Here is a 14383-nt window from a genome sequence, read left to right as displayed (position 1 = left end):
ATTAAAAAAACTTATTCAGTTCGGTGAAAGAACGATTCTGATCCGATCCTAAAAATACGCGATTTTACCCATTTCTTCTGTCTACAATGCTAGACGGGTAGGCGTGGAACCCTAACACGTAGCCACGCCTAATATCCCTAATATGCGGCTGAGGGACGTCTCCCGCCGATATAAATTTGAAATGTCGAGCCCGCATTTTGTTGTATTTTATGGCGTCACCGCATTCTTTCGCAGTTAATACTGGTAGTTTAAATCTCTGAGATATCAATCACTTCAAACAGAAATTATCCTAAGCTGGCTATAGGCTTCGGTAATTCAGCTGCGAAGTAGCTGTATCACTTCATTATATATATTAAAGAGAAGGTCCTGGTCCCTTGTCCTGGTGAAGAATGAACTCATTAATTTAAAAACCTGCATCTTTTTAAAAAATCTGTGTTCAAACTATTTTTCTTTAGATGTCAAAAACTTATTTCTCAAATTCTATTTAAAAACTTCTTTATTTTTCTTCAGTTAAAAAACAGTTGATTTCAGGTTATAAGGTATTTCTCCCATTTTCTTAGCGTGCCTTCGTGGTGTAGTGGTTCTGCACGCTCGGAAGGAATTCCAGATATCCGTGGCTCGATTCCCGGCGAAGACGTTTGCTAATTTTTCATCTTTCCTGCTTTCAAAAAATCCTAATGTCTCTACAGGGTACTAATACTCTATACCTTATACAGCTTGTTCCATGAACTCATTGTGTCCATCTTCTACTTAAAACTCCATTTTACGAGAAGCCAAATATGCATAGACACAAAGTAAGCAGTACATTTTCAGTTTCTCAAAAATATATTTTTCTTGAAAACTCAAAGAATAGTTTTTTAAGATTTTAATTTAAATTCTTTACTCCCACGCAAAACTCTTGTTTGAATACTGAAATGAAGTGATTTGCATTCAAATAAGAAAATAAGAAGTATTTTAACGAACTTGCTTGGAAACAAAAACAGAAAATACTGTTTTTACTAGCTATTAAGCTTTAAAATGATTATACTGTTCTACAAACATTTCCTAATAAAAGAATAATCAATATTTTTACTAAGTCTTAATCAATATTTTTACTAATATCTCAGGTGCTGTAACTGTGCGTACATCTGTAGAGACATTAGGTACTGTTTTAGAAGGAGGAGAGATGAAAAATTAGCAACCGCCTTCACCGGGAATCGAACCACGGACCTCTGGAATACCGGCCCAGCGGGCAGAACTACTGCACCACGAAGTCACTCTAGGAAAGCGATAGAAATACCTTATATACTCCCCTTTTTAAAGGGCGACTAGGGTTTTAGGGGACCTAGTCGCCAAATCTTGGATGTGGAGAAATCACCATCCGCCATCCTTTTAGTTCAGGCGCCATTGTAGAGATATTAAGTATTTTTGGAAGCCAGAGAGATGAAAAATAGCAAACGCCTTCGCTGGGAATCGAACCACGGACCTCTGGAATATCAGCCCAGCGTGCAGAACCACTAGGTTCACTAGGAACCGCTATGTCCACGAAGGCACGCTAGGAAAGCGTGAGAAATACCTTATACATTTAATTCGCACACATGCCTTCTTTCAGCAGGAGAGAAAAAAATCTGATGAAGATACCACAGTACTTCCTTGTACGGCTTATCAAATTATACACATTTTTTGCTGCATTTCATTTTAACTTATTTCTTCGAATTATTCTAATTTAGTTGACCGATCCCTCAAGACAAGTTGAAAATGACATCAAAAATTGCAAATTTTTATATTAAATATCCTGGTCGGTATATTTTTGTAGTACGGAGGTCAAATTTTTTATAATTTTGTTTTTTCATATTTTCATAACGTATATAAAGCTTCCTCAAATATAACTACAGGAACCAGGAGACGGCATTAAAAATTAAACTTCGTTATTCTTCGAAAATCAATGTGTTGTTTTTTTTTTTTTTTTTTTTTTTTTTTTTTTTTTTTTTTTCATTGCCAAAACATGAATGTTTTCGTCATTTGAAACATTTTTGTAACTGGAAATGTATGTCTTCGACCAACAATTGCGAAAATAAAGACCCGGTAAGGATTTTTGGTTAGGGTTTGGTAAGGAGTTAGGTGTGTGTGTGTGTGTGTGTTTCAGAGTAGTACTACCGACTAACAGTAAAAAGGAGGGGAGCAACTAGGTGCTATAATAGTCCCGTCCCATGTACAAAATTTCAACATTCTACGGCTTATCGCTTTGAGTTACGCGAGATGCATTATACACACGCACGCAAAAATTCCTTCTGAATCCAAATTACAATTCGTTTTGATCTTTTATTCTATCCGTACGTACAAATCGTCTTGCAAAACAATCGCCCAAATGGATTCTAGAACGGCCAAAATGGATGTTTCCGTTGAAATTTCACACCCGAAATTTTTTGCTGTTACGATGTTTCCTTTACTTTTATGAAGGAAAATAAAAAGAAATAGAAGTCGATAAAGAAGAAATTTGTACATATCTTTTCTATACGACACGAAATAATATTTTAGGATTGAAGTACTGTTCCACGATATAAATTGTTGCATTTAAAACACAAATAATTTGATTCTAGTTGAGTTAATGATTAAATCGTTTTGCTGCTATGCCGCATCTTTTTCCTATTACAGCAATACATCATGTTTTCAAACTTATTTGTGATCACTACTTATTTTTTAACTTCAAAGATCCTTCTAAATTGTTTTATTATCAGAATCGATATAAGAGATAAAATGAAACTTCATCTCGTATTTCACAACTAAAGGTAGCTTTTAGTACCATTTATTCAATATTATCTTTTTTCTGCGTCGGATCTAAATTTGTCCATTATTATTTTCTTTTTCACTTAGTTGCAAATGCGTGTTCCCACATTTTTTTTAATATCATAAAACCTTTTATGAAGTGTCTTCTTTTTTCCTTTGTACAAACAATAAAAGTTATTGTTACAGCTGCTTAAAATTCATGAGGTATCGGAAGAATTTAATGTAGTAAGGGAGAGATATAAAAATTGCAAATAAATCAGCTGTTTGGCATGTATCTTTTAAAAAATATATATAGAATAATGTATTATGTAGACAGTTCTAAAATGAACTCAAATAGTAACATTTATTGGGTTTTTTTATACGTTCAGTGGTCATTATCAGTTTAGTAGCATTTCTGCGGCATTTTATATTTGATTCGTTTTTGCGATTTTTCTGATAATGAGAGGCTTTAGAAAAGAGTAACTGAAAGATCAGTTCTTTGTGATACTCGTAATTGATGAAATATATAATAATGCCAATAAAATATCAAGTCATTCCATAAGGAACGTGTGTTCAGTATTATTATAAAATTCCTATTTCAAGGAGTCGTTTATTTGTCTGGCTAGCATCTGTATTTCGACAGTCTCGGCTCTGGGGGTATAAAATATACGAACATGGATTCCTGTAACTTGTAGGAGGTGGGTAAGGCTTAGAACCTCGTTAATTCAGACATTCACAGGGGAGTCAGTGCCAACTCTCTGACCGGCACGGAGTTTCACTAAGAAAGTCGAAATTTCTGAAAAGTGGGATGTGTAAGATATACTTTCTTGATTTTAATGCCCAAATGCCTTTGATATTTTATACCTGGATTTCTGTAATTTTAATCTATTGCCTTAATTTCTTGGACATATTTCAAGTTGCACGTATATATACATGTTGTTACAAGCATCACGAAAGTATTCTAGGTCTTTATTTATAGAACGATATTTATTTTTTATTTACTTGTTGTGCAGAGGGAAAACGATTAGTCTATCTCCATTTTCCCTGTATGATGTCAGTGAGAAACTATTTAGTTAGCCATCGACAGGTTGCGGATTTCGGAACACTGTTGCATTACGACCACCGAGCGTTGCTTAACCTATGTCTCCTGCCCAATATTGAGAGCACCTAACGATGAGCCATGCAATGCGGTCTTTAAAGAACGCGCGGAGCACCTGCATAATTGACGATCGAGTTGGAAATAAAAACTTAATTTCTCAGTCCTCACTACAACTGGACTATTTTTCTTAAAATGCCTAGGAGGAATATAAAAATCATTTGTTTCCAGGGTATATAAATTAAACTATGCTTAAAAATCATTCGAATCTCAAAGCAGTACCCATTATACACTTCAATACAGTTAATAGGCGTATCAGTGTCAAATGTAAGTTTTGACTGACAACACAGAGAAGGGAAAATATTATCGACAAAAAGAAAAAAGAAAACAAAGTATCCGAAAAATTAAGACGGAAACGATGAGATTTTGTAGAGGCGTTAAGTTATTGTTGAAAGCAGGAGATATGAAAAATGAGCAACACCTTCGCCGGGAATCGAACCACGGATCTCTGGAATACGCAACCTAGCGTGCAGACCACTACACCACGAAGGCGGGAGAAATACTTTATATAGTCCCCGTTTTAAAGGGCAACTGATGTCTTAGGGGACCCAATCGCCAAATCCTGGTGGCGAAAAATCATCATCCACCACCATTTTTAGTTCTGGCGCCACTGTAAAGACATTAGGCTATTTTGAAAAGCAGAAGAGTTGAAAAGCGAACAATGTCCTCAGCGGGACTCGAACCAGGGACCTCTTGAATACGCGTAGAGCGTGCTGACCCCTACACCACGAAGGCGCACTAAGAAGGCGGGAGAAATACCTTACAGTGTTTGTACGGATAACGGATATTATTTAAGGTGAGGAAGAAGAAAGGACGCATAGAAAATATAGATAGTTGGAGGGATTTTGGGGCGGGGGGGGAGTCAGAACGAAGAAAAATAGCCTAGGATAGATTGGCTCCCTTGAATGATGATCATCTGAACTATTGTCGAGCTGCTATTTAGTGTGTGGTGGAGGGAAAAGTAAATGTTTGCTTGACATCTCCTGCTTGAGAAAATCCTGAATCTCTGTTTCCGACTACGACGTGATGAGCAACAATCTTGCCATGTTCTTAGGTACTGCGACTCAGAGATTTCTTATGAGTCTTCAATGATTCAGACACCTGCCTGGGTCAAGTGTGTGTTCTTACGATCCAGCTGCTTCGTATGACGACTTGCAGAGCACATTTTTGGACTATAAATTGTGGTAAGCTAAGAATTAGGGAACCTTTAATATAACGTACCTTCCTACTACACTTCAGGACTATTTTATCATAAGAAATGGTGTAATATATCAAGAAGAATTAGCCGAACCTCTGGGAAAATTGTTAACGACAGTTTACGTAAGTACTCACCTCCTACAAGGGTGTATACAGTGCAAACGAACTCGCGTGTAATTGTAACTAGATCAGTTTTTTGTCTGAGTCTATTAAGAATTTGAGTTGTAATTTCAATCATCATTTGTAAGCTTTATTAGTTGTTTAAGATTTTATTAAAATATTTATAATAATAAGGTATTTCTCCCGCGTTCTTAGCACGCCTTCGTGGTGTAGTAGTCAGCACACTCGGCAAGTCCCGGTGAGGGCATTGCTAATTTTTCATGTCTTTCATCATCAAAAATCCTAATGTCTCTACAGTGGCACCCGAACTAAAAAAAGGTGGTGGATGATGATTCTCCACCACCAGGATTTGATGACCGAGTCCACTAATTCCCAGTCGCCCTTTAAAAAGGCAAGTATATAAAGTATTTTTCCCGCCTTCTTAGTATGTCTTCGTGGTGTAATGGTCAGCCCACTCGGCGCGTATTCGAGAGTTCCGTGATTTGAGTCCCAGCGAGGGCATTGCTCCTTTTTCACGTCTTTCAGCATCAAAACTCCTAATGTCTCTACAATATCATAATAACGACCAGCATGTTATCAGCTCATAGAAAGAGTTCTAATGTGAAGTATTCGTAATCAGAATGAATAATCCAGAAAAATATTAAAAGAAGATATTTTTCAATTTATATGTTTACCTTCTTTATTCGTCTTCAGAAGCTGTTGTTTAAGAATTTAAAAATGTTTTAGCCATTAGAACTTACATTGTATTTTAAAAATGTGCATTAATAAACAAGTGTTTAATTAGAAAATTAGATGCTAATCTGCTAATCAATAAACAAATAGTATTTTTCCCATACCTCGAAAACAAAATGCAGAAATGCGACTGATCTTAAACTATCACCGACATATCTCTCTTTATGCTAGCTTGAAGACTAATGAAGGCTGTCGTATTATTAAATTCACGACAAACCATACAACAGTCCTCTTTGTTGGCATGCTATATCGGATATGATTATAGACACGATTAAATCTCTCACCTGTCAACGGTGGAACGATTACATCTCTCAGCTGTCAACGTTGGGCACATATGCGACTATCATTTGGTATACAAGCCATGGTTCATCAGAGGAGACGTTGTTATGCCACCCATCTGTAACGCACGCTATTTGATGCACCATTTCAGTATGACAGTATGTTGCTGAGATGTGCAAGGTAACTTAAGAAATAATTCAGTGTTCCATAATTCAGAGCTGAAACCGGTCATTTGCTATGACAAACGACATTGGCGAAAGTGTTATCAATGACTATTGCTACGCCATTGCTGTAGATTACGCAGAACGATCAATCAGAGATATCCCAGAGTTGGCAATTCTTTCTGAGCGCTGTCTATATAGGACATCTAGAGCCTTCCCTTAACGTCCTATGCCCTTCTTCGAATCAGCACCACCCTACTCTTTCGTTTACAGAAACATTGTTTTCCACTTGCCTGGCAATAACCCGGATACAAGCACTGCCTTCTCTCATTCCAATAATCCTCTAGCAAAGACTCTGATAAGTTTATATGGTTGTTTTAGGCAATGTAAAAGCTTTATTACTTTCATTTCAGCAAGGGTTAAAATAGCTATTCAACTACGAGACTCTTTTAAAAGGTAAAGGCTAATTTGCATGTGAGCATATTTTGAGCTCTCATTTGTACATCCTTAGAATTCGTAGACCATAAGGCTCAAAGGCTGATCATTTACTCTGTGATGACTATTAGATTCTGAAAAAATAAAGCATTCCAAGTAGAAAAATTCAGACCTGTTTTCTAAATTCTTTTCAAAACTAAATTTAATATTAATCGATGTCTTCGATATCATCTGAGTCTAACGTATATTATCCACCCTACCCAAAGTCAAAAACTAAATTAAACGCATAATAGTTTAAAAAATACCAATTCTATACATTTTTGAAAAGCGCATTTGGATATTAAAAAGAGTTTATCGAAATCGAGTCTTAATGTATCTGCTTATATTAAATATCATGAATATTAAAAAAGTAAACAGAAGTGGATCCCTCAAAATATTATATAAGGCATTTCGAGATAGTTATATTGTTGATATGAATATTGCTACGATGAGTATTTATGCGTTGGCATAGCTCAGCAAAGTTCATATTAAATGCAAAAAACAATATATATATATATATATATATCACATTAGGATTTTGATGAAATTAAACAAGATAGAATGCTGTAGTCAGAAAACAAAGACTTTCAAATATATGGAATGCAAACATGTCTTCAATTTTACACAAACAGCATGATTCCGAAAACCTATATATTTTTCCTGTATAAAAGGTATATGCTTTCTCCTTAATAATATGCATGCATTTAGGATTTATCAGACGTTTAATGTTATGTCATACTTTAGCATGTCGTTTAAAAAACATTTGCAATATCTGAATAACTATTACGGCGAAAAGCTGATATACTTGTCACAAACTCGTCTCTCCGCATGTATATTTACAAAAAAACAAAGATGTTTGGCATTTCCGAAATTTATTTATTACGCACATTCATATATTTAACTGGTGAAGATATATTTATTTATACGTGAAAAAATAAATGCGAGCATCATCATCATTGAGTTTTGTAAAACAAAAGTGGAAAACTTGATTTTAAAATATGTCAGAAATATATGAAAATTAAAAGTGTTTTCCTAATTTTTAATTAAAAGCTTTAGATATATCATAAAATATAACTATGGCAGTTTATTGCATTAATTATCGCGATATATAGCAGAAATGACAGAAGACGTGTAATCAAAAATATTACACATAAATCATAGAACTGCTGTAAAATCGACGTAATTTTGAGATAAAAATTCAGCACTGAAATGTTTTGTAAAATGAAAGGTCGAAATTTATTGCAGTCCCTGTTACTGTTAACAAAGCATATGTAAACTTTTATGTAGCCCACTTTCTATCTTCGCATTATAAACCTTTAAATATTATTTCATGTCAGTTTCATGTGCAACTGAGTCGATGTTTTTATACATTTCTAACTTGAGAATCGCTGAAGCAAAAGTTAAAATTTATGAAAAATAACATAATAAACCTTAACCTGATATTGATTTTTCTGCGAAAATTATCTTTCTTTTGAAGAAGAAGGATCTCTTTGTATGATATTTCGGAATTTGTTCATATATTTCATATCATCAAAATTATCTAAACCTATTGACAAAATAAAGTTGAATTTTGCATGCATTTATATCTGACATTTGCATACCTGTATTCAATATAAGACGTAGTTCATTAGTATATTTCAAATTACGAAAACCATATTATCCGAAATATAGATGAAATTTCTAAAAACGTTGTAATTACTTGAAGAATTTTTTAATGCTTCAAGTGATACTACATGTTAATTTAAATGAAATATTTTTTCTTGACTTTCATTTCCTTTTAAACCGTATACCTAATAACTATTTTTCGAATCCTTGAATACATTGGGTAGTCTTTAAATTAGAATAAATAAAGCCCTATATTGTTCAACACAGTTATTACATATTAACTATATAAGGTACAATTGATTTTTTTCAGTTTAATTTCGAAGGTGTGTCAATATCAATCATATTATTCTAGAAAATTATTCATTAAAGTTTTAGTGTACAATGTTTTAAGACAAAATTTCGAATAATGCTTAGATTTGAAATGCTTATATATGTATCCCATAACTCTATCATTTATTTCGAGCATTTTGAGATTTTCTGAAGAGAATATTATTACTATAGTGCATTAATATTTCGCCAAATAATCAACAAAGCGTGTTTCTGAAAAATAAATTTTGAAGCAAATATTGTAGATTAATAAATTTTTTTGACTTCAAGCAAGTAATGAATTTATGCACATTATAGAATTAATGCCTTTCATCTTATAATTTTAAGATATTAATTATGTTCTCATTATTAAATACGTCTCATTATTAAATACGAGTACTAATTAGTTGGTTGCAGTTATATTCTTTTAGGAAATAACGTAAGGTAAAGATTTAAGTATTAAATAAAATAACCTTACCTGGTAATGAGAAATTCTTATATCTCTCTAGGCATTCTGCCTCTTCTTGTTCCATCAAGATCATCATATCTTCTATCTCGGCCATGACTGCTGTCAAGATTGCTACAGTCCTGAGAAGTGATGTAACTAAGAAGTTCAAGTTGATGTAATAAAGTTCTGCAATTAGTCCAATGTATTCAACTTGAAAAAGATGACTTTCGCAGTTGATGTTGCGAAATATAAATTCCTGATAAGCTCAGTTATATTAATGAATTTCAGCGAATAAATGATAACCTAATAAATTATCGTCACATTTTTGAAGAGAGAGAATTGAGAAGAATGCCTTTGAGAAGAATATGCATTTTCGTGAATGAAGTTATCGAACGTGTTTTTTCCATGTTATAAAATTTGAGGCAGCTTTTTGTATTTAAATCTCCATATCTAGATCTCGGAAGGAAACGCCTGAGGTTAAATTACAAAAATTCTATGGAATAATTTTATTTAATCTGCTCTATGTAAAACGTGTTGCATTTTCATATTTAAATAAAAGTTGGCATAAAAGTAAATAATCGAAGTTCAGAGTGGTTATAGAATTTGGGAATTCTAATTTTTTTAATGTTTCTACTTTAAGTATGACGTAAATTGTTCTATTCTTTAAATTATTAAGAACAAAAATGTATTCATTATTTTTACTTATTATTCAGTTTTATCATTTATAATTAAATTAGATTAATCATCAAAGAGAGGAATGTTTCGAAAACATGCACTTTTTCTCTTAATACAATGTCTGAAATAAAATCAGCAGCTAAAAGTAAACTTTATATATACTTTTTATATAAACTTTATATCTGAGACATCTTCAAGTGTTGAATTAGTATGCATATCCGAAAGCAAAATCAATGATTCTAATACAGATATCAGAATTTAAATGAAACTACATGGTGTTAAAATATATTACTTTATTTATAATGCTATACCAACCATTCAGTTTAGCTATTTTATATAGAAAGATTAGAAAATAATTTAAAATAAGATATTAAAGTTTTAGTTTTAATACAGTTTCAAAACTAAAATCTCAAGAAAATACTTTATTAATTTTATTCCACTCCTTGTATTATGATAGCTGTCATAAATAGAAATACCTAAGTAGTAAAGCTGAGAAAAACAGTTATTAAGCTTCTTTGTATTACCGTAATTTCTTTTATCATACAAAAATAATTTAACTAAAAATTATCATATATTTTATATAAAATCAGTTCACATTATTACCCATTTAACAATAAAATGAGAAAACTATAACAGTTCATTTCTTTTTTTCGGGCCTAAAAACAATAAAAAAACATTTTTGATGTTCTGTACCTGTTATATGTTTTGATGACTCAAAATATAGTTATTAATTTAATCCAGTATTAAAACACTTATAAATTCGCTTTTTTATGATCATAATGTAAGTGCTCACTTTCTTGACGCAAACTTTTCTAATCTTACAAAAAACATTATTTTTCCCAACAACAAATCTAAAAACTTTTTCCTAATTCTGCACTTATAAAAACAAAACTTATTTCTGAAATACGGTTGCTCTAGATAACAACATGGAAAAGCACGTGATCAGACTTCCAATGAAACGGTTCTTCTCGCAGTAGAAAACTCTGACCAAATAAGTTGTTCGCTGTTTTCTCGCTGTTGATATATTATACAGCCAAGTTCGCCAAAGGGACTGGCTTTTATCGCCAAATTATCGCCAAGTGATACAGAAATTCAAACTACCGTTGACATTTTACTAAGAGAAATAGGCATTTACGCAGAAAGTTTTTTAGTCACAGCATAACCGCTATATATCCCTATTTAGAGATATTTCCAATAACAACTCAAATATTTTTATCGGTTATTTGATTTTAAGTGTGAAAGTTCATAGCAAAATATCTCTTTCCCATTTACAACTGCATATAGGAATTATATTTGCATAAAATAGTTATTCAATCAATTTCAATATTTGACCATTTCAGTATTTGGGTGTTGACTATAAAATCTAAGAAGGTTATCTATTTGATCCTTTTTTCTTTTGCTTATATTTTTAGCAGATTTCTTGCAAAAAAAAGAGTATACTATTATTCGTTTTAAATTAATAAATCTTACCGTTTGGTGAGATTATCGAATAACTTATAAGATTGTACCTAACCTGAAAACGAAACTCAATGCATTTTTTGTAACATACTTATATACATAAGCTTTCTCCTTTGAAAGAAAATTTTCTATTACCGAAAGTAAATGAAAGGACAACAAAATTTTGATGTAGATCTAAATATTTTTATCTTAAAAGTCATGTGTTTAATGTACTTATTAAGTATTTAGGTTTTATTTAATTATTATATTTTTAAGTTAATATTATACAACAAACACTGTATGAAACATTTTCCCGTAATTCATACACGACAGCCTTCTATATCATACAAAAATCTTCTCTTTAGTATGAAAGCGAATTTTTATGTTTTATCAAATAACTTGTGAAGTTGTATTTATAAAACTCATTGAAATTGTTAAGCTTAGCATCTGTTAATTTGTAACGTAGTAAATAATATATGCCGTTAGAAACAACTTTCAATATTTACAATAAATACGCAAATCTTAGAAATATTTTCAATTATATGGTTTTAAATTAGAAGTATTGAAATTAATTATAAGCTAGATGATTTAAAAACCCCATGAATTTCATACCATTATAAATTAAAGCAATTAAAAATTATGTTATAACTAGAAAAATTTTTATAATCTGAAAGGTTTCAGATTTTCTCATCGACCAGAGTGTTTCTTAATGTTTTATGCTCCCTCTGAGCTCTGAAGGTTAGCATAGCAGCTCATGTTTAGAATTCCAAATACGGTACTAAGTGCCAGCACACATTTTTCTGTTTTTCTCAGCCTTTTCTATATTAAGCTGAATTACAAAACATTTATTTGCCACGCTGGGGGTCAAAAATAGAACTATTTTATTCGCAGTAGTGGCAACACATTGCTTATTAAATAGCCGAGTCTATTGATTAAGTATGAAAAATAAGCATCTTATACTTTGTCGAATGGCAACAGTTTGGCGGCCTAGAGATAAAAGTGCTTTATTTTGAACAGTGTCGCCACTTCTCACTTTCAGACTGCTGAGTTTGTTAATCAAAAATTCATTAAATTTGTACAAAATATGAAATAAATAAAAAAAAAATTAAAAACTCAAAATTCGGGTTTCGATGTGTCAAAGTATTACGTGTAGGTGAAGGACTGCGTATAAAAAATTAGTGGCTCAAGGTGACTTTGCGTTTCCACAAGGAGAGGAACATACATGTTATATACAGATTTTGCTTTTTAATTTTTTGAATGATACATGGCGAAAACATTTGGTGGCAAATATTTAAAAAGTGATTCAGACACAAAAATGATAGGGACAAAAAGTAAAATAAGACCTCTGGTGCTAACTACAAATTTCTATAAAATAAATATTTTCCTACCTTATAAATTAAAATTCGTTGATTCTACAGCTGTAGAGACATTAGGTTTATTTCGGAGATATGAAAAATGAGCAATGCTCTCCACCACATCCAGGTGGTAGAGAATCATCATCCACCACCATTTTTAGTTCGGGTGCCACTACAGAGATATTAGGTTACTCGAAGCAGAAGAAATGAAAAATGAGTAATGCCCTCGCCGGGACTCGAACCACGGACCTCGAAAAGGCGTCGAGCGTGCTGACCACTACACCATGAAGACATGCTAAGAAGGCTGGAGAAATACCTTATACAGTGAGGTACGTAATGTATTTGGTTAAAAGCATTATTTATGTATTAAGATAATGCTACACTTAACAGCTAGCTGGATATAAGTTAAATCTATTTTAAATCAATATGAATGAGGTAAATTATCAAAACAAAATTAAAGAAGGTTTAAATTTTTAAGAAGTGCGTTTATTTCATTTTTAATCTCTCACTCTGTTAACTGGCATGATAAAATTTTATGTCGAGTCGAATGGTAATACTCTGAAAATTACATATTTGTTAGATGTACTAATTATTTGCCAGGGATCTTATTAATGATTTTTTATGCTTCTTCTAAAGGCAAAATTCGTGTTAATGACTAATGGCACACCAATGTAACGTGACGTAAGGTTTAAAAAAATTGGAAAGACTGCACTACAGATGTGTTCAGTGTTAATAAAGAATATAGTAACATATAACAAATATATACCTCTTTTAATCCTCTCGACTAGTTTCAGAAGATTATAATTTGAATCTGTAAAATAAAGAACTTGTTCCAAACCAAATGGCAACAGCTTTTTGAGAAATAGCAATCCTCCAGGCATCGTCGATGACAAATTAAACATTTTGTGTTTCCTGAAATAGCGGCAAGAGTTATGGATAATAAAATATTATATAAAATAATGAACACAGTAGAGTGTATCATGAAATACTGGAAAATTAAGCTACGTGTAAAAGCATATGATAAACTAGACTGCCTTATATTAAATAATCCGTTATTATGATTTAAATTTTAACTTCTCCTTTCCGTAATCTTCATCAGAATCCAATTAATTACTTGAGCATTTACGTCAATGGTTTTGAACGCTTTTTATTTAGAGCTTTTGGCACCAGCTTATTAAGCAGACCATTTTGTGTAGGCTCCGAGATTACGCTACCCCGAATATGGTTTGGTTTGGTTTATTTGATTATGGCAAAGCACTCGAGGGCTATCTGCCTAATGTAAGAGATGCCTTCGTGTACGACGTTCTTAAGAATACTGGCTCGTATATACGTTACACATAGAAAAAACTATGAAAATACTCATGCATCCAACCCGTTCGCTGGAATTCAAACTCCGAACCGAACTACCAGAGTTCAGCGGCTTTATCGCTCGACCACTGGTGGTCTTTTATCTCGAATATGAGTTTAAACTTATGTTATTTTAAATACTTCCAAGTAGTGAAGATTAATTGTACGTACAAGTGCTACCTTCTGTTTACTTTAAAGATTTATTAAATTGTTATTTTAGTTTTCTCAAGACTTTATCACATTAATTCAGACGTAGCGATAATTAGCTTGTAAGTCTAATAGAGTCTGAAGAACATTTATTTAAACTTCTATGGAAATAAAACCCTACTTTGTAAAATGAATACAA

At 32.4% G+C, this 14383-nt stretch overlaps 1 protein-coding gene across 1 annotated transcript in view; it reads right to left on the bottom strand.

The window, feature by feature from the left end:
* Window positions 1-10863, bottom strand: part of LOC118190605 (corticotropin-releasing hormone receptor 2-like) — a 696181-nt gene extending 685318 nt beyond the window's left edge. Inside the window, exon 1 of the mRNA XM_085825357.1 lies at window positions 9254-10863. Within this exon, the coding sequence (XP_085681483.1) occupies window positions 9254-9338 (85 nt within the window). The 5' untranslated portion in view covers window positions 9339-10863. The remainder of the gene's footprint in view (window positions 1-9253) is intronic.
* Between the last annotated feature and the right edge of the window lie 3520 nt (window positions 10864-14383).

The sequence above is a fragment of the Stegodyphus dumicola genome, chromosome 1 (genome assembly GCF_044657685.1).
Source record: "Stegodyphus dumicola isolate Sdum_Otavi_A_Nest chromosome 1, ASM4465768v1".
Classification (NCBI taxonomy): Eukaryota; Metazoa; Arthropoda; class Arachnida; order Araneae; family Eresidae; genus Stegodyphus; species Stegodyphus dumicola.
Note: the sequence above shows the minus strand (reverse complement) of the source record. Positions and strands in the feature narration are given on the sequence as shown.